Below are 20,708 nucleotides of genomic sequence, written 5' to 3' on the forward strand. Positions count from 1 at the left end.
GGCCTGAGCATCCAACAGTCACTTATTTTCAGTACTGTCCCCAGTTATGAGCGGTTAACTGGGATCCAATGCAGAATGAAGCTTTTCTGACCAAAGTTGACAGCAGTGTTAAGCTATGAGCATGAACATAAATATTTACTAGACAATTTGGTGGGCACAGCTTGTCTATAACAGAACAACCATAGTACCTTTCCCACGAGGACCTATTTTGTCTTCCCAGCCACAGGCCTTTGATCAGGTTTGTTGTACCAAGTGTGACTCCCCTCTGTGGACCCCCTCCCCACCCCACCCCCAGCAGTTATGCCATTATTGCATCAGTGAGGATCATCTTGCCTGGCAGGTCAGTAGGGTCGTAGTCTTCACAGCTGAATGAGAGTGTTGATGGCTTTCCCCCCAGCAGCCCACCTGGTACCATCCAGCACCATGAAAGCTAGTCAGTAGGAAGGAAGTTCCCAGTTTCTCCTGCATGCTATGACTGTATCAATCTAACATTTTCCTTTTGTTTTCAGCTTTTTTGAGATCGGGTCTGCCTACGTAAGCCAGGGCTGTGAGGGGAGCCATGATTGTCCCATCTCATCTGTGTTCACAGCATTAGCCTCCACGCTTGGCTTACAAGTGATCCTTGTCTACCATCTCTAGCATGTAGAGCCTTGCTAATAACTCTTAGGCTATGAAGATTCAGGTCTCTAACTTTACAGAGCTGGCAGTTGACTGGCCCAGGGGTGATTCATTCTGTAAACCCTTCACGTTCACTGATTATATGACAGGTATTTTCTTCCATGCTCAAGAAACTGGTGAACAGGCAGAGCGATTTATATAAGAGTGAGTAGGGCAGCCTCACACATGTACCAGAGAATTTCAGAGAGTGATATCACCAGGGAAAAAAGGGCAGGATGGGTGTTTTTTAAAAATGCTTTTAGATTTATTTACTTAATGTGTATTAGTGTTTTGCCTGCATGTATGTCTGTGCCACATGTGTGTCTGATGCCTGCAAAGACCAGAAGGCAGCAGTGGATTCCCTGGAGTTCCCAATGGTTGTGAGCCACCATGTGGGAGCTGAACTTAGGCCCTCTGCAAGAGCAGGAAGTGCTCTTTACTGCTGAGCCGTCTCTCCTGGCCCGAGGCAGATGTTCTGGTAGACAGTGGCTAAGTAGAGGTGGGCAAGGGTTGACTGGGTACCTGGCATTTAAACTGTGGACTGGGTGATGAAAAAGAGCTAGCACAAGAGCCAGCAGCAGAGACACCCACAGGAGAGCAGCAGCAAGTGGCAAAGAAGCAGGGTCATTGGACTGTAATGGAAGACCCGAAGACTCAAGAAATGAGGTTGGTCTAGTCTAGGTCATATATGGGTTGAGAACCATTGAAGGGTTTTACATATTCCTCTTAAAAATGTGACTAAACCCGGCAGGCTAGAATGCTGTACAGTTAGTGGCTCTATATTCTCCAGATGTTCATGCTGTTGTCCCTGTGTGTCTTGGTGCTCTCCCAGGGCACTGCCTGTTCAGCAGATGAAGGAAGGAAAATTGACAGGACTTAGGTGACAGGGCAGTTGTGCAGTTGTTAATGGCAGTGCCCAGGCTGCAGGCGGTGCCTTTATACTATGCTGCCTCCCTGCCATGTCCTGTTCTTTGAAATGAGGAGCAAATTAAAAAGAAGCCTGAGCCTACGTGGTGTACTGTTGGGTACTCCGTTTCTGTTGAGGTTTAGGCACGTGATTCCCTCCAGTTAAGGTCTGGCTAAGAGAAGAGGGCAGCAAGCAGAGTCAGCTCATCAGATCCAGATGGCCATTAGTCTGGGCAGCTGCTGTTGGCTACCTGGAGTGCTGCCAGGCAGGTCTTGTGCATCTTGAAAGCACCTTCTTTTCAACCTGCTTACCTCCCAGATCCCCTAGAGCCTCTAGCTTTGTGAACCATGAGGAAATCAGTGTGTAGTGAGTCCTGCAGGTCAGATGCCTTGTGAAGTGGATGAATGTAACAGTGTCACAAATCAGTTTGGCCATAGTGTTCGATGTGAGATCCTCTTCCATGGGGATCAGGTGGTACCGGAAGGAGCTGTCAGTGTGCGCGACCCTCCCAGGTGCTTGGTGATTGAGCCTTGTGCTTTTCATTTTGTGTCTGTGGGAATTTTTATCTCTTCATCTCCAAGGAGAGCATTTCCATAGTTGGAATTGTGTGGGTCCTACTCACGCTCTACCAGAGCCAGTGTTGTGGTGAAGATGGCTGAATTGTGCAGTTTCTGACCTATAACAAGAGAGAGACCTGTCTGGGAGCCTTGCCCTGTGGTTAATAAAGTCAGCACTGGCTGCCTACTTACTTGGTTTTCAGTGTGGGTGGCTTTTCCATCCCTTCCTTTTCTCTCTAGGGGATCACTGAAGACCTTTGTCCACACAGCTCACCTGCTGCAGAGACAGACTGAGCTGGGCTCCCTGCCTGTCGCAGATGTCTTATACAGGTGAGTTGTCTCTAGACAAGAAGTGCATAGAGGCTCTGAGAGACAAACAGATTATTAAATCTTACTAATACTTCATAGCTTTGACTAGATATAAAATCATAGCTGACTAACTGCTGGAGGACGTGAAAGTATACCTAGAGTGTATTCTTCTTATTTTTTAATTTAAAAAGTCCTACTCTGTAATGAATTCTTACTGTAATATGAGATGACAGCGTGTTCAGATATAAAGAAGAAATCGAAATCACTCGTGATCTTACTATCCAGTAAGACCCACTTAGATTATTTGGGTCTGTGTTCTTCCTAACACAGGACCTTCTTTATCCCTCATACACATTTATCTATTCAATAAAGCAGATATTTAGGCTGGGGATGTAAAACCAGGTGTGGTGGCGCATGTTCATTCCAGCCCTTGGGAGATAGAGGCAGATGGATCCGGGAGTTCAAGGCTAGCCTGGGCTACATAGGCAGTATTACTAAAATGTAAAGCCAAAAATTTTAAATAAATAGAAATAGAATGAATATATTTATACACAGATAAATTTAAGATTTTAAGCATGTTAAAGTGTTTGTTTGTTTGTTTGCCTGGGTGTGGGTGTGTACACATGTTGTGGAGTGTGTGAGGAAGAGAGCCACGTACAGGGCTCAGTCCTCCCTCCTCACCATGCTGACTCAGGTCTCTCTTGCGGCTGCACACGCACTCCAGGCTACTTGGCTTGTGACTTCTGGGTAACTGACTGAGTGTGCAAGTGCTGGGGTTAGAGGTGTGCACCACCACATGGCATTTTACACAGGTGCCAGGGCTTGAACTCTGGCCTCAGGCTTCCAGAGCTAGTGCTTTTGTCTACTGCACTGTCTCCCTGGCTCTATGGTTTGTAATTACTGCCTTGTAATTTTTCACTAAAATACACTGTAAATACCACTCAGATATGTATTTCTTTAAATCATTTGTGTTTGCTCTCTGAGCTGGTAAATAAACTCCTACTAGTTTCTGAAATGGACATGCTCAGGTTTTTGCAATTCTCCTTCACCCCTGCACAGGTTGCTGCTTTTGGAAGGGGGACCTGGATCCCCATCCTGTTTGCTTGGGGGCAAACACATAGTATCTTGGGGATATGAAGACATGCTGCCAGCACCAGACAGCAACACTGGCTCCAGTTCTGAAAACAAAGGTAACACAAGGGCTTTGCCCTGGGATTGATGCTGGGATGTGAGAAGAGTGGTTTCAGATCACTGCAGCAAATGCTTTAGTGCAGCCCTTGTTCCTTCCAGTGAGAGCTGAGACTCCTGCACAGTGTGCTCATTGTTTGCTTGGTCAGTGCAAGTCTAAACGCTGACACTCAGGGAGGCGAGCCGATGGACAGGCTTGACGGTCCCAGGCCAAGGCCTTCCTGTGACCCTAGCAGGGTGGCATGGCTTACTCCACTCGGCTCCTGGGTGTTTGAGAGGTGCAGGACCACTCACAGTGGATATTTGTAAGAGGGTCGGACATGCCTCATGATGCCATTTCTCCTGTTCATTTATAGTTTCTCCTGTCCTAAAACAAAAGAAGGTTCAAGGACACTTGAACTGTTACGTCCCTTACACATGTAGGCAGTGTTGGGATATTTTTACACAGTTTTGTAGGATTATATGCTAGTTTTTTACACGAACTCAGCAAAAAACGGCAGCCGCTGTCTTAAGGGACTGACTTGTCAGACTTCTCAGGTGCCTTGAACCTCTGCGTTGGCATGGGGACTGTTTAGATCAGCACCCAGGCTCATCAGTTCTGTTCAACACTGTGTACCGCCTCCTCTCTGGACAGCACACCATTGCTTGCAAACTGGTCTGTCACTGGTATTGGCCGTCAGTTATTATAATGAATTTACTTACTGTAACATTATAACATAGAATGCCATTATCTCTTACATAACTGATGAAGTAGGAATAAGAAAAGAAAATCCCCCAAAGATTCAGAGCCTGTTGAGCACACCTCTTCATTCCCAGCTCTCGCTCCTTCCTGGCGAGCCCCAAGGCCCAGCGCGGAGTCTGAGCAGTGGCTACTCAGCATCTTGAAGCCTGGAGCCACTCTCTCATGACCCTTTCTAGAGCGGCTGGGAGGAGGAGCAAGGAAGGCTTGTTTGCCAGAGAGGCATACCACCTGCTGGGTCCGGTAGTGCTCCAGTGACTTGCTCAGCCTCTGTGTGGGGCCTTACTCCTTATTCTCTCTCCTAGGGGTGGTTCCTGAGGGTGGCAGTGTGAGGCTGCTGTGTCTGCTTTTGTGTTTAGGTGGAGGGTGTGTTTCTTAGAACACTCATAGTGTTATTTTCCTGCTCCCTGCCTCATTGCCCCTCCCCCTTCCTCTTCTCCACCCGACCCCCTTCCTTCCTTTTCCTTTTCTTTTGGAGACAGGCTCTTGTTGTATACCCCAGGCTGTTTTGATCTCCAGGATTCAAGGAGTCCTCCCTGGTTAGAACAGTTGTGTACAGCTTTTCATATGGAAGCATTCAGCATTGGTAGGATCTGGGAGGACACTCTAATAAACCCTCTGGATTATCAACTACTGGCCAGTTTTGTTTACTTAGTCCACTTCACTGCTGTCTCTTGTCAGACTCAGACACGAAAGGACCGGACTATGATTTGAAGATGGGCAAGTGAATGTAACTTACTAGTTTCAAGTGAGGGTATTTAAGATGCCACAGGGTGTGGTGGTGTGCACCTTTAGTCACAGCTGTCCAGTGCAGAGGCAGGTGGATGTCAGTTTGAGTGATGAGACATGAATCTCCTCTAATGTGATATGCTTCAAGCACACAGACTCCCTTGAAATACAGTGAGGGTAAAATGATAAAAGGAAACATTCAGAGTTGCCAACAGCCTCAATCTAAGGTTTTGTTTGTTTGTTTGTTTTCAAAAAATAGGTTAGTAAATCATTTACCACATAGAGAAACTGTTTTTTAGAATGGGGAACTCATAGGCAGGTGGGAGATATAATTGTTGTTCTTAAAAGAAAGGAGATGGGGGGTTGGGGATTTAGTTCAGTGAGGCCCTGGGTTTGGTCCTCAGCTCTGAAGAAATAAGAAAGAAAAAGACAAAAGAAAGAAGGTAGGCTGGGGAGATGGCTCAGCCGATACAGGTGTTTGCTGCCAAGTCTGACACTTGACATTGGTCCTTGGGTCCCACATGGAAGAAGAGAACAGAGTCTGTAGGTTGTCCTACACACACACTCACTCTCTCTCTCTCTCTAAATTAATAGATAAATAAATGTAATAAGACTTTTTTTTTTTTAAAAGGAGGTCATGCTTTCCCACTATTCTTTTCAGATAAAATGACAAGCCCAAAGAACATGACTTTATTAAGTTTCACATTTCTTGTTAATATAACAATATAATTCCATTTCCATTAGGGAACACTGGCTTGGCACCAAACAGCAACTTAGGTGCATTGCTGTGTGGTCTGAGCTAGCCACAGCTTAGCCCTTGAGGTACATGGTATTACCCTCATATTAGAGATGAAGAGACTGCGGTTCAGAGAGGCTCATAGTCCCCCAGTGAATGCCTGGTTCCCAAGAGCCCTTCTTACTAAGCACTTGTTTCCAGTCATGTCAGGTCAGTTAGGGTTCAGGCCTGTTGCTTTGCTTTTTGCAAAAGAGAAGAAAAATCATTTGGCAGGTGGGCCAAATGGCCTGCCAATAACCATCTGTCATTAGTCCTTGAAACCAATCCTAAGCGCCACATGCTTTTTTTCTGTTAGATTTTGGGGTTCAAGCCATCTACTATGGAAATAACATTGAAATTGTTTTTTGAATTAGGAATTCATGTCAGTTAATTCCTAAGACTTTTTTTTTTTTTTTTTTTTAATTAAAACATCATTTTTATAGCCTCATTCATTATGTGTGGGACCGATTTCAGATGCTGACTTGGGACGCTGTCTCACTGCAGACGGGCATTACCTGTACACTACCAACTCAGCTGGAAGAGGAGTGAGCAAGCTGGGCTCTGGACTGCATGGCACTCTCAGGTCAGTTGCGAGCCTTGCTCCCCTGTGTGAGGCTCGGACTCTCACACAGTCAGCAAAGGAGGCACCAGCCAGTGTCCTGATCCCTTATACTAGTGACCAAGTACCAAGCTGAGCTTACAGACAGGTCCCTTGTCCCCACTCTGTAAGACCTGTAAGCTTTGCTCTGGTGGGATGCTTGCTCACCTGGCCAGAAATTCCTCCTAGGGATCAGCTTTTTAAAAAGGGCTTTTACTCAATACAAGACTTATTATTTTATTTTATGTACATGAATGATTTACCTGCCTATTAATATGTATATGCGCAGATATGAGCCTAGTGCCTGTGGATCAGAAGATAATGTCAGATTCCCTGGAGCTGAGAGGTGTAGATAGTTGTAAGCTGCCACATGAGTGCTGGGACTTGAATCTAGGACCTCAGCAAGAAGCACTCTTAACTGTTGAGCCATCTCTCCAGTCTATGATTTTTATTTTTAATATTTGTGTGTGTGTACACATATACACTAGTGCAGTGTCCATGGGCCTGGAATCCCTGGAGTTGGGAGTTACAGGTAATTGTGAGCTGCCATGTGGGTGCTTTGTAAGGGCAGGGAACATTCTTAACTGATGAGCCATCTCCACCCTCTGCCCCATCACTCCCAGTTTCTTCAAGTCAGGGTGGCCTTGGCTGTCCTGGACGTTCCCTAGTAGAGCAGGTGGCCTCCAAGTCAGAGATTCTCCTGCTTCTGCTAGAATTAAAGGCCTGTGCCCCCACCACCACTGGGCTTTCTTTCTTCTTCTTCTTCTTTTTTTTTTAAAGACATGGTCTCATTATAGCCTAGGCTAACCTCAAACTGCCTATGTAGTCAAGGATAACACTGAACTCATGATCTTCCTGCCCCTACTTCCTAGTTCTGGGATTACAGCCTAAAAGATTTTTTTATAAGATGATGCCATGACTTTGTGTTGATAAATGGACATGTTTCCGGTTAAATCATCTTTGTACTTGGATTTGACATTAGATTAGGGATAATTTTTAGTTAATATATAAGATCTGTGAATTCTGTCAAACCATCGTTGAGATGTTTTTACAGTTGAGATATATTTAGTCAGTCAGATCTTTTCTCTGATTCTTTTTCCTCCTTCCTCTATCATTATGGGAAATTAAATGTTTGCTGTAGTTTGTCAGTTCTGAAGTTAATATCAAGTCTTTTAGCTGTTTTGCCCAGCTAGTTGTTATAAAGAATTAGGTGAGAAATGTTTGTATTTGTGTAGGCCTGTGTAGTGTTGCAGCCCGAGATTCCACTTTTGTCTTTTTTGTCTTCCAGAGGGTTTGTGTACTGTCGCAACGAGGAGCTGGAGCCAGGGTGGGTGGCGTACGGCAGTGGCCACCTGCTCCATCGGCCTGTGTCTTTTGACAATAAGCCTCACTCCCTTTTCCAGGTCATAGACCAGAACACCCTGCAGGTGAGCAGCACAGCACCATGGGATACTCAGAGCTGGCTTCTCTCTTGCACGGGCCCCTTTTGTTGTTGTCCTTCTGGTTCTGTCCCAGGTGATTTGACAGAATATGCTGTTTAATTTGTCTTAATGTTTCTTTATTTGTTCATTATTTCTATTTGAATGAATTTGTTTATTTAAACTATTTTTAAATATATTTTTATTATTACATTTATATATTCATTCATTTTGGGGGAAGACTCTTGCTTCTGGGAGTCCACCATCTTTTTCATCCTGTGGATCCTGGGGATGGAGCTCAGGTCGTCAGACTGGGTACCAAGTGGGTTAGCCACAGGGTTAGGTTGCCATCTTGTTATCTAGCCCATGAGTGTTCTTAAAATTTTTAAATTATTTATTTAGCATTTTTATTATTTCTGTGTGTGTGTGTGTGTGTGTGTGTGTGTGTGTGTGTCTGTGTCTGTGTAAGTGCATACCCTGTGAGTATAGGTGCCCATGAGGCCTGAAGAGGGAGGGTATCATATCCCTTGCAGCTAGAGTTACAGGTGGTTTTGAGCCACCTAGCATATCAGTTGTATGAGTGTGGTAACTTATGTCACAGTTGATGTGTCCAGATTAGAGGAAGTGGCTTTTCTTCCACTCTGGGACCTGAAGCTCAATGTCAGGTGGTTAGATTCCTCTGTACTCTCTGAGCCAGCTGTCTACCTGCCCAAACCTGTGTTTTAGGCCCAGCTGTGTTTTTAGACTCACTGTGTAGCTGAGGGTGACTTTGAACTCCTGAGACTCCTGCTGGGATCACAGATCTGGTCCCACCCGTGAGCAAGTGTGGTTTGCTCTGGTTCTTTGGGTCTTCCTATGTATGTAGCAAGACCAGTGGCTGAGCCGAAGAAAGGAGTGACTGAGAACTGTCTTCCCTGTGTCCTGGAGGCAGTAGGCTGCTCTAATGGCTTTTATTTGTGTTTTTCATCTTTTCTTTTCTTCAATTTTCTTTATAAAAATTTGGTTTATAAGAATATTGGTTGTTGCCAGGCAGTGGTGGCGCACGCCTTTAATCCCAGCACCTGGGAGGCAGAGGCAGGAGGATTTCTGAGTTCGAGGCCAGCCTGGTCTACAGAGTGAGTATCAGGACAGCCAGGGCTACACAGAGAAACCCTGTCTCGAAAAAACAAAAAACAAAACAAAGAATATTGGTTGTCATTTCCTCTTATTTTAAGTGCTAATGTCTGGCAACAGGAATCAGGTGCTGGTGCTGGGACACTTCATGGTGCAGTCAGCGTGTCCAGATTAGAGGAAGTGGGTTCTCTTCCACTCTGGGACCTGAAGCTCAAACTCAGGTGGTCTGACTGTGTGTGTGTGTGTGTGTGTGTGTGTGTGTGTGTGTGTGTATGAGAGTAGGCGCGCGCGTGCGCACATACATGCATTTTATGGAATGGTCTTGCCTTAGCCTCTTAAGTTGCTGGGTTAACAAGTGTGCCACGACATGTGGCTTAAAAATAGTCCTCCCCCAAGACAATCTCATGTAACCCAGGCTGGCCTTGAACTCATTGTGTAGCCACAGATGACCTTAAATTTCTGTTCCTACCTTTGTGTTTTTTGTGTTGGGACTACAAGCACATACTCTATGTTTTTTAAATCTTATTCTCAATGTTGGAGTGTACATGTGTAGCAGATTTAAAGAACTTAGCAAATATTTCTCTATCACACTTTAACTTGAATTAATGCCCATTTTCCTTTGTTGTTTGGCTGTTAGTGTTTATTTTACAGTCCATTTATGAACTTGGATGTTCTTCTCATATAATTTTATGTGTTGCTCTGAGATATAAATAACAGTTTTATTTTGATGAGGAACCTAAATGAATTTTCCTTTTTGACTTTAAAGTGTCAGTGAGCTAACACATCAAATTAGAATTTGTTTCATCCTATGCCAGGCATACTGGTGCACACATTTAATCCTAGCACTGGGAAGACAGAGGCAGGTGGATCTCTGTGAATTCAAAAGCCAGTTTGGTCTACATAGCAAGTTCCCAGACAGCCAGGTCTGTCTTGAAAAAAATCAAACCAACGAACCAACCAACCCAAAAAGAATCTCTGCATCCCTCTAATGAAGCCCTTTTTCCTGATCAGGTGTGTCAGACAGTGCCCATGCCAGCCAGCCCCCTTCCTGTGGGCAGTACCATGAGCACTGTGCACCTCTCCTCAGATGGCACTTACTTCTACTGGATCTGGTCCCCTGCCAGTTTAAATGAGAAAACCCCAAAGGGACATTCTGTCTTCATGGACATTTTTGAACTTGTGGTAAGTTTTAACTCATTTTGTATCACCACAGAAACGTTTCTATTTGCTTTCTTGTCAGGTCTATATACGAAGAGCCTGTCAGGCTCAGAGTGCCATTGTGCTCAGTCTCCTCAGCACGGTTTTCCTCTTGCTTGCCCGTGGAGGCTTCTGGGTTAGGGTGTGTGGGGTCATGGGAGCCTAGGTTTTTGAAGGCTATACTGCATGCATTGCAGTGGACGATCCGTGTAGGTATAACTGAAATAAGAAGGGCTCCACAGACAGAAGTGAGCACCTGGGAAGTTGCAATTGGAGCTATGAGGAGGCATTGGATCTCAGCTGAGTACTCACTGTGAACCCATAGTGTTCTACCCTTGGGGTAGAACATGGTGATGGCCACGGGGGTAGGGCTGCTGATCAAGTGGAGCTTGAGTCCTGGCTGCAGGGCGGTTGAGCAGATTCGGGTGATGGTAGTGGAGAACTAAAAGATTACCCGTAAGCAACTGAGAAGATAAGTAGTGATTTTAGGCAGTGAGGGAACAGTGTAGTTTGCCAGATAAAGAACTTGGGAAAGCCAGGTGTGATGGCTCCCAGAAGGCTGGGACCAGAGGAGTGTGCATTTGAGGCCAGCCTGGGCTACATAATGAGCTTAAGGATGACTTTTGCTGCACAGCAAGGCCATGACTAAAAGAGGAAGAAAGAAGAGGGGGCTGGAGAGATGGCTCAAAGTGGTTGAGAGCACTGGCTGCTCCTTCCAGTACCTACATGGCAGCTCACAAGCATCTGCGATTCCAGTTCTAGGGGATCCAGCACCCTCATCTGGTCTCCATGGGCACTGCACAGACATGGCCCATAGACACATGCAAGTAAAACACAAGAGATTTCAGAATAAATAATTGGTCTTTAGATTAAAAGATATCTGACACAGGAATAGAAAATGCCCGCACCATGGTAATTACTGTGAAAGTTTAGATTACCTAGAATAAAGTGAGAATTCTAAAGTTTTTAGAAATAAAACACACACACAATGGTGAGGAATCAGGAAGAGAATAGGCTGCTAGTCAGTAGGTTTCTCTGTGCAGAAGTAGAGATGGATTTTTCACAACCCATGAGAAACTGATTCCCAAGTGTGAACCAAGTGTGAAGGCAGCACACAGCTGTTCTTAGGTATCTGGTTATGCAGTCAAAGGCCAAGCCGGCTGGAGGTGATGGGGCAGCTCAGACAGCCTTGCTGCAGCAGGAGGCAAGTGCAGGAGAGGGGTCTGCCTTAGGTTGAAAGGACGCCTTGAATCATTCTGGGCTCCTACTCAAACAAATCAACCAAGTGTTTTGTGACGCCATCTCTTTCCTTCCACTGGGACTCAGTTGGCAGCACCTATACCTGCTGAGGCATCTCGAAGGTTCTGTCCTAGACTCTTGATTTTCCTGACTTGAGTGCTGGGATTAGGAGCTGAGCTACCATGCCTGGCTCACGCCTTTCTTTCTTCTTTCTTTTCTTTTTTGTCTTTGAGACAGGGTCTCACTATGTAGCTGTCTTAGGGTTTCATTGCTATAAAGAGATGCCGTGATCAGAGCAGCTCTTATAAAGGAAAACATTTAATTGAGGCTGGCTTATAGTTTCAGACATTTAGTTCATTATTGTCATGGTAGGAAGCATATCAGCATATCAGCAGGGAGATGCTGAGAGCTCTGCAACTTGATCTGTAGGCAGCAGGAGGAGACTGTATGTCACATTGGGCAGAGCTTAAGCATAGGAGACCTCAAAGTCCACGTCCACAGTGACACACTTCCTCCAAAAGACCACATCTATCCCAACAAGGCCACACCTCATAATAGTGCCACTCCCTATGGGCAAGCATTCAAACACACGGGGGCCATTCCTATTCAAATAACTGCACTAGCCCTGGCTGTCCTCAAATGTACGGAGATTTGCCTGCCTCTGCTTACTGACATCAAAGGCATACACCGCCATACCTGACCTTCCATCCTTTCCTAAACCTTCTTGAGGCATGCATATCACAGCACCACATAGCTTTTTCCAAGACCAGAAGTGGCTTACCTTTTGCTCTTAAGTGTTCCAACAGCCCTTTTTTACTTGAGCTTGTAGCTGTGTGCAGTGGTTGATTTGAACCCCATTGCAGAAACTGTTCACCTTTCTATGCAAACACAGGGCCCTTCTGCTCACTGGTTCTTCCTAGCCTTAAGTACCTATCGTCCTAGCCATCGTGAGCCACAGCGAGTTTCCATCCACTCTAACTCCTCTTCTCCCTCATTTGGCATATGGCTTTCTACTGCAGGCACTCAGGCGGCTTCTCAGCCAGAACCTAGCCAAGGAACTCAAGGTGCACCGTTCACATGAGTACGCTGTCAGTAGGCTATGGCTAACTGGCTTGTCTTTCAAAATGCTTTATCATGAAATACCTTTTAGGATTATTAAATAATTAACCATTATAGGAAGATGGTTAGGTATATGATCTAAATAATTGGAGTGCAGGGGCCAGAGAGATGATTCAGCAGGTAAGGGAACCTGCTACCATGCCCAGTTACCCATGTGGTGGAAGGAGAGAACGACTTCTATGAACTTTCCACTGATCTTCAACAAGTATCCTGATGCTTGTGCATACACACTCAGATTCACACACACACACACACACACACACACACACACACACACACACACACACAGAGTTTTAGTTAAGTTCTATTGTGAGGGTTTATTTTAGCTTATAGTCCATCATACAGGGAAGTCAGGGCAGGAACTTAGGGCAGGAACCTGGAGGCAGGAACTGAAGCAGAGCCCACAGAGGAGAGCGGCTTACTGGCTTGCTCTCTGTTGCTTGCTCAGTCTGTTTTATTTATTTGATCTTTTAAAATCTATTTTAAAAGATTATTATTTATTTATTTTACATTCTTCCCAAAGTTTCTCCTTCTTCCTCTCCTTCTAGTCCCTCCCATTTTCCTTCTGTCTCCCAGTACCCTCTATATTTACTCCTCATTCGTTTCTCTTCAGACAAGGACAGGTCTCCCAGAGACATCAACCAAACATGGCATATCAAGATCCCCAAATCCTGCAAAAGAGTCAGAGACAGCCCCTGTTCCCACTATTCCAAATCCCACAAGAAAACCCAAGCTGTAACTTGCAGAAGGACTAGGTCAGTCCCATGTAGGCTCCCTGGTTGTTGGTTCCAACTCCGTGTCAGCCTGCTTTCTTATATAGTCCAGGATTGTTTGCCCAGGGGTGTCTCCACCCACAGTGTGCTGTGCCCTCCCACATCACTCAGATAATTTGAGCCAGGCTAGGGTTGCACTCACCTTTAATCTCAGCACTCTAGGAGGCAAAGGCAAGCCATCTCTGTGAATTTGAGGCCAGGTTGGTCTATATAGTGAGTTCCAAGACAGCTAGGGGTAAATAGTAAGACCCTGTCTAAAAAAGTCACCCAGAAACACAATACTTTAGATAGAGGGGGAAGGAGGGAAGGAAGAAAATACTTACAGGTCAATTTTATCTTCTAGGGACATTTTCTCAGTTCAAGGTGCTCTCTTCCAAGATGACTTAGCTGTGTCAGGTTGACAAAACTAACCAGCACACACAGAAAGGAGGAAGGGGAGGAAGGGGAGAAGGTAGAGCGAGTACGGAGGGTATCCTGCATAGCTGACTGTCCCAGCAAGAGGACTGTGACAGTGAAGGTGACCTTTCATCCCCAGGGCCCCCACCACTACTCCGCAGTCCAGGCTGAGGCAGTGGAGCACTCACCAAGCTCCTCTGAGCCTCGAGCAGCAATCACATGGACAAGTTCAGAGTGAGAGAGAGCTCAAGTGTGGGAACACACCATAAATCTCTGCTCAGGGGGCAGGCCTCTGGAAACTCCGGACCCTTTGAGGGTCAGCCTGCCTGGGCCTTGCTGGGCACTTCTGTCACCATGCTTACTTACAGAGCTCTTGTTAGGTCCTGCTTTTTTTTTTTTTTGCCCCGGGAGGTCTTCAGCTCCTGTAAGTGCTGCTTCTCATGCTGGCACTCAGTGCCACCTGTCCCCCCTGTCTCCCCTCTCATCCTGGCTCTCTTCCCCTTCTCCCTAAGCTGCCCTTCTTTAGTCACCCAAGTTTTTTGTTGATGTCGTTTCCTTTTTCTGAAGCAGGGTTCTTCTATGGAGACCCGGCCTGCATTTGCTACCAGAGTGCTGGATTAAAAGCATTTGCTACCAGGCCTGGCTCTTCATTCAGTTTTAAATGAGTAACTACTGTATTTCTTAGGGGAGCTGCTTGGTGAACCTTTGTCATCACAGGTTTATGTAGGAGCATGGGAGTTAATCATGAAAAAGAGAAGACAAACATAACTACAGCTGGTGTTAAATGCTGGGGAAAAGTAGGGCAGTGGGGGAGACCAGGGTCTCCTTGCCTTCGGGATTCTGGGGCCTTCCTAACAATAGGGTGAGCAGTTTGCTTGGGACTGAAGGAATTCTTGGGACATGGCATCTCAGATGCTAAATCTAGACAGTCCTGGCAAACTGCAGAGCATAGTAGTCTGTAAAGAGGGGACAGCAAGTAACAAAGCCTGCAGTAGTAGGCCAGTGTGGCCTCCAGGAGGAGAAAGGCTGGGAACATGGTGAGAGCTGGCCAGGCAGAAACAGCGGAGGCTGAGGGCTTCAGCAGAGTACCCACAGAGGCCGGGGCATCAGATCCCTGGAGCTCTAGAGTTAAAGACACTTGTGAGCCACCCTAAGTAGATGATGGGAACCAAGTGCTCTTAACCACTGAGGCATCTCTCTAGCTCTAGATTTATGTATATTTTACAATGGTTGTTGATTGGTGTGTGTGACAAATTTACTAGGTAGCAGTGTGGCCTGGTGTGGGGAAGCCTCCAGTCACTGCTAACTCACTTAAGGCCTCTCTCTCTCTCGCTCCTTCCAGCTGTGCCCTGTTTGAGGTCAGCAGCCATTCACCTCCCTGAGCTGCATGGCTGAGTGTTGCTAACCTGCTGATGTCTGTGCCAGGAACCAGTGAGGGAGTATACAGGAGGCTGTCCCCTAGTCTCCTCTGGGGCTGTATACTATAGCCCTTCCTCAGGGCCATGAACAGTTGAGGCAGAGATGTATAAACAGGTAGTATGGAGTGGCTAGATATTCAAGTGAGGGTCTCTGCCCTTCCCCACTCCTCAGTGAGGGATTAGTTAACAAACCAAGGGATCTTTTGTGCAAGGGGGTTCAGCTAAACTCCCCAAGATGGTGGTTGCTTGGCTCAGAGTTCAGATTAAGTACTCGTGCCCTAACCCTGCTCTTCCCTGCTGCTCACTGGTGCTTTGTCGTCTCAGTTTGCAGCGTCCCGAGTGCACTGAGAGAGAGACTGTTTTACATTAGCTATCGATTCCTCTAAGGGCCAGATGGATAATGCTTTTGAACACCAGCTTAAGGAGATTGATTTTTGTCTCGGTGGCTTTTACAAGGTTATATTTAGAGTTATGTAGCATAAATAGAGCATGGTGGTGGGGTAGAACAATGCAGTAAGGAGCGGGGGTGTTAAGTTTTAGGGGCAAAGGGGGACTTAAGTAGAAATGCAAGGCAGGGTGAAAGCAATGAGACTGCCTTATGGCCTAAGGTAGCTGTAGTAGAGAAAATGGGGTGTCCCCACAAAGGCGGTTGAGGGAGGGCCTATAGGGAATGCCTTCTCAGTGCTGGGGTGTTGTGTGACCAAGGCTGTAGGCAAGCTTCTCTCAGGCAGCTGGCCTTCAACAACAAGGCACAAATGAGTTACTGTGTGGTCGCTCACTCAGAGAGGTGAGTATGTGCAGAGGCTAGGCAGTGTAGTATGCTCAGTTGGGGAGTTTGGGGAGCGGGCTGGTAGTCAGGGACTGAGCTGCTGACTGTCTGAGATCTGAGGAGGGGAACGGGCCAGCCCCAGAGCGTCTGGGCTGATGTCTTGGACGCCAAAGGTAATGGCTTCTGTGAGTGGAGGTGTGGAGCTAGGAGGCAGGAGAGGAGGGGCAGGGTCCCTGGGCTCTGCTTACTAATGCAACGTTAGTGCTCACAGACACAAGCCAGAGCAGGGAGATGCCACAGACACTACAAAAGCAGGAGCTCCAGAGGGCGCCAAGGCCACCCACAAGGGAGTCAAGGGCAAGGCGGTGCGGTGGCAAGGTGGTACAGTGTCTCAGTCTTTAGACTGCAGTGGGCTTTCCAGAGTTCTGCTCATGAGAAGGTAGAGTTAAGACATCAAACCTAAGAAAAACAAAAAACAAAAAACAAAAAACAAAAAAAAAAGAAAAAAAAAAGAAAAAAAAAAAGAAAATAAAAGAAAATAAAAGAAAAAAAGACATCAAACCTAGGAGGAGTCAGAAGCAGAGGGTATGGGAGCAGAGCAGCAGTTTGGGGCTCCCCATGATTTTTGGACTATACTTCTCCATTGTGCTTTCTCTTGTTGCTTGTATACCACCAGCTTTTCTCTGTGGACCCTGGCTTTGCTTTCTGTGTCCTTCTAAAGACTTGGTCCCTGGCACCTTCATTTTCTCTTTTCTTCAAGGACTGCAGTAGCAGGCCAGGCTTGCTGTCTTCCCTGCTGGGATATGGCCCTCCATATCCAGAAGGTTGGGTTTGCAGGGACATTGTTTATACAGGGCCCCTGAGATAGATCAACGTTTTTAGATCATTGTTTTAAAAATGCATTCTTACACACACACACACACTGTTGTGTGTATGGAGGTCATAGGACAACTTAAGGAAACTGATTATTTCCTTCCATTATGTGTGTCCCAGAAATTGAACTCAGGTCATCAGGTGTAGCAGCAAGAACCTTTCCTTCTTGAGCCGTCTCACTGGTCCAGATCAGAGTCATTTGATAGTTAATCAAAGCAGACTATGTTTGCTTTGCTCTATGTTTGAAAGCAGAGAAGGTTGTTAGGACAGAGACGAGGAGGACAGTAGAGAGGAGTCAGGACCCGGAAGCAGTCTCAGGTGCCGAAGTGACATGCTTCTTAGGAAGCTGGCAACGGGGAGAGCACAGGATCTGGACCTTGAATTGGAGAGAAAATGAGAAAAAATAAACATTCTGGGAAACACACTGAATCTTTAGTAATAAGGTAGGCTAGGAAAGGTTTTGAAAAAAGAAGGCAGACACCTCATGTGCAGTGCTGTAATCTCAGTGCTGGAAGTCAGAGCATTAGGAATTCAAGGCCAGCTTTGGCTTCATATGAACTTGAGGCCCTTCTGGATTACATGAGATCCTGTCTCAAAAAAAGGAAAAGAAGGATGGAGGGAAGGAAGAAAGACAGGGAAGGAAAGTAGGCAGGTGGTGTGCTTTGAGTCAGATTCCGGGTTGTGAGAGACTTCGAGTCGTCAGTGCTGAGTGAGAGAGAGAACTCTGCAGCTAGGCTGACTCGCTCCAGGATTCCTCTGCCATGCCTGGGCAACTGGCTACTGTGGGAAGAGCGTTTAGGTCTTAGCAACTACTTAGGTTTCCAAAACACATTAGCCTCACAGTAATTCTCAACAGCAAACCCAGGACGTGTTGATTTGTTCTCCTGTCTTCTGTGTACCTGTCAGAAGGCTCATAATTAGTGAGCAGTGGCCTATGGGACTCAATATAAGGGTTTTAATCAACAGTGTTTTGCAGATTGTATTAATGCTGGCTGATTTCACTTTGATTTTGGGCTGCCATGAAAGATGACAGCTCTAAGATTGAGCTTAGCCTTCCCTGCCTGAAGCAGCATCTCTGGAGCATGGGAGTGGTTTGTGTGGTGAGATGTGTTTGCTCAGGTGGCCACAAAATGCTTTATAAGCACCCAGGTCACAGAAATAGTTTCAAGATATCTGCTGACTGAATGGAAGCATCATCTCAGGCCCTCTTTTTTCTTTAACTATCAGGTGGAAAATGGGGTATTTGTAGCCAACCCACTTCAGGAACGCACAATCCTAATGAGAAAAGAGGGTGAGTCTGCTAAAAGCATTAATGAGATGCTCCTGAGCAGACTGTCTCGGTACAGAGCCTCTCCGTCGGCGACTCTCGCGGCCCTGACCGGCTCCACCATCTCCAACACGCTGAAGGAGGATCAAGCAGGTGCGTTGTCTCTTCCTGACCACCTGCATATGGTGCTGCAGCATGCCGAGCTCACCTCACCTGCACTCTGGACAGTGACCGTGGGTCTAGGCTGTGGGCACAGTGTGGTCCTGGAGCAGTTCTGCCTTACCTGGAGCCTTCTCCACCATCACTGTCAGGGAAGATGTGCAGAAAACTGCAGCTAGCTACAGCAGTACACAGCACAGTCTTAGCACTTAGGAAGCTAAGGCAGGGGGATCATGAGTTGGAGGACAGCCTACACTATGTGAGATCACCCCAAACTCTGCCCTATGCTCTTTAAAAAAAAAAAAAAAGGAAGAAAAAAGAATCTGGATCTGAGCTAAAAATGGAAAAAAGGATTTAATGGGTTTTTTTTTGTTTGTTTGTTTTGTTAATCCTTCTAGTGTTTGAAATACTAGGAAGAAAAGCTCTTATGGTGAACTCATATGAGGCTGTCCAGTAAATACTTTATTGCGTGTGTTAGAATGTAAGGACATTGTCTTGTTTCCATGTGCCTCTGTGAATCAATGTGAATACTTTAGTAGCATGGGTTAGTCCATTCAAGTTTAAGGGGATAATTTGCAAAGAACAGTTCTTTTTTTATTCTAAGTGAATGTTTTTGAGGTTCACAAGATGGCTCATTGGGTAAAGGTACTTGTGGTCAGGCTGATGACCTGAGTGTGATTATTGGGACCATGGAAAAGGTGAAAGCAGAGAACTGACCTCCGTATGCAAACTTACACACACATACACATAAACACACACTTGCACACACATGCATACATAGACATAAACACACACATAAACAGACCATACACACACTTATACACACGCACACACACACACACACACACATATATATATATATACACAGAAAAAGAACAACCTGTCTCCTGCCTCTGCAGCACCCTCCACTAAGATCTTATGTACCAAGGATTGCCTCGAACTCTAGACCCATGTCTCTGCCACCATGCCCGCAGCTAGTGCTGTGTGTGTTAGTTTTAGTTTAGGTGTTTGTGTGTTTTGCTTGCCCGTTTTTCTGTATACCACACTTGTGTCTTGGTGCCCCTGGAGGCCAGGAGAGAGTGTCAGCTCTCCGGGCACTTGAGTTACAGATGTTCCAGAACCCACCATGAGGGAACTGGGGTTGAACCTGAGTCTGCTGGAAAAGCAACAATAGCTATTAACTGTGGAACCATGTCTCCAGCGATGTGGGGCGGGGAGAGAAACTGATTGATCCCTGGAACCCCAAAAACTATATAGTTTTTTAAAAAAGACCTCGAAGGCAATACTATGTTTAACATTTTTAGTAGGGTGTGATGACTCATTCCTATAATTCCAGCCCTTGGAAGAAAGAAGCAGGAGGATGGCTGTGTGTCTGAGGCCAGCCTCAGCTACAGAAAGACTCCATCCTGCCTCAAAACCCCAACGAAATACAGTGAGATTTTTGTGAAAAAACTGGTATCTTCATTTAGAATGTGATTTTGTTGTACCTTTCTATGAATTTTTGTGTTCATTTAACATGATGTCTTACACTGAAAACCTACTAGCTCTAGTCTACATGGATCTTTGAACATTAAATATTCACAAAGTCTGAAGCTTTGGAGCTAGGGATTTAGCTTAGTTGCTAAAGTCATGCCGAGTAAAAATGAAGACCTGAATTCAATCCCTAGAGTACAAGGGAAAAAAGCTGGGTATGCTGGGGCATGCTTGTACTCCAAGACTAGGGGTCCAGATCTCTATGAATTCAAGGCCAGCCTGGGCTACATAGTTCCAGGCCAGCTAGGGCTGCAAAGTGAGACCTCCTTACCTCAGAACAGAAACAACAAAAACAAAGTTGACAACTCCTTAGTAATGTCATCTGAAGTTGGCCTCCACACTCATTCATATACACACTTGATATATGTATGCAAATATGTATATTACCCCAATCAATAAATAATAGAAATAACAATAATTTTTTAAATGTAAAGTTTTATTCTGAGCCAGGAATCGGGGAGATGATGTGCATTGCACACCTCTTGACTAGAAACAGTAATTATTCGGTTGATGGTATTTTATGTCACTGACATAAAAATGTATATGTAACGGATTACTGTGAGCAGTGTAGGTTTAAAATTTCCATATGAGAGGTACTCTGAAAGCCCTGGGTAGCTGGAAGGTGTGGTTTATTCTGTGACAAGAGCTGTTGGCAATGAATGTAAAGTCACAGACTTATCCAGGATTTGCTTTAAACTGGGCACTCTGGGCCAGAGTTAGGCGGTTATCTGTGAGCACTGGATAGCCAGTGATATATTGTCTCAAAAATTGTGGGTTTTTTTATAAAATGAAAAGCCACTAAATTAGGGTATTAATTCCCAGTTAAAAATTCAAACAATAGGAATTCTGTTTTGAGATTTATTCCAACTGAGCCTTCATTCTTTTGAAAAAATTCTTAGGGTTCTTAGGCATACTAGACATTGGGAACAACTTTAGGATAGTCAGACCATCCCGTAGGAGATCAGAAGATAAGTC

At 45.6% G+C, this 20,708-nt stretch overlaps 1 protein-coding gene across 7 annotated transcripts in view; it reads left to right on the forward strand.

The window, feature by feature from the left end:
- The window catches only part of Hectd4 (HECT domain E3 ubiquitin protein ligase 4), a 147,733-nt gene that overhangs the window by 36,002 nt on the left and 91,023 nt on the right, over positions 1–20,708 (forward strand). For all 7 annotated transcript variants that reach the window (XM_076922679.1, XM_076922681.1, XM_076922683.1 and 4 more), the window contains exons 3-8: positions 2,362–2,451; positions 3,490–3,620; positions 6,336–6,444; positions 7,748–7,886; positions 10,002–10,172; positions 18,002–18,194. In XM_076922679.1, the coding sequence (XP_076778794.1) occupies positions 2,362–2,451; positions 3,490–3,620; positions 6,336–6,444; positions 7,748–7,886; positions 10,002–10,172; positions 18,002–18,194 (833 nt within the window). The remainder of the gene's footprint in view (positions 1–2,361; positions 2,452–3,489; positions 3,621–6,335; positions 6,445–7,747; positions 7,887–10,001; positions 10,173–18,001; positions 18,195–20,708) is intronic.

Source organism: Arvicanthis niloticus, chromosome 24, assembly GCF_011762505.2.
Source record: "Arvicanthis niloticus isolate mArvNil1 chromosome 24, mArvNil1.pat.X, whole genome shotgun sequence".
Taxonomy (NCBI): domain Eukaryota; kingdom Metazoa; phylum Chordata; class Mammalia; order Rodentia; family Muridae; genus Arvicanthis; species Arvicanthis niloticus.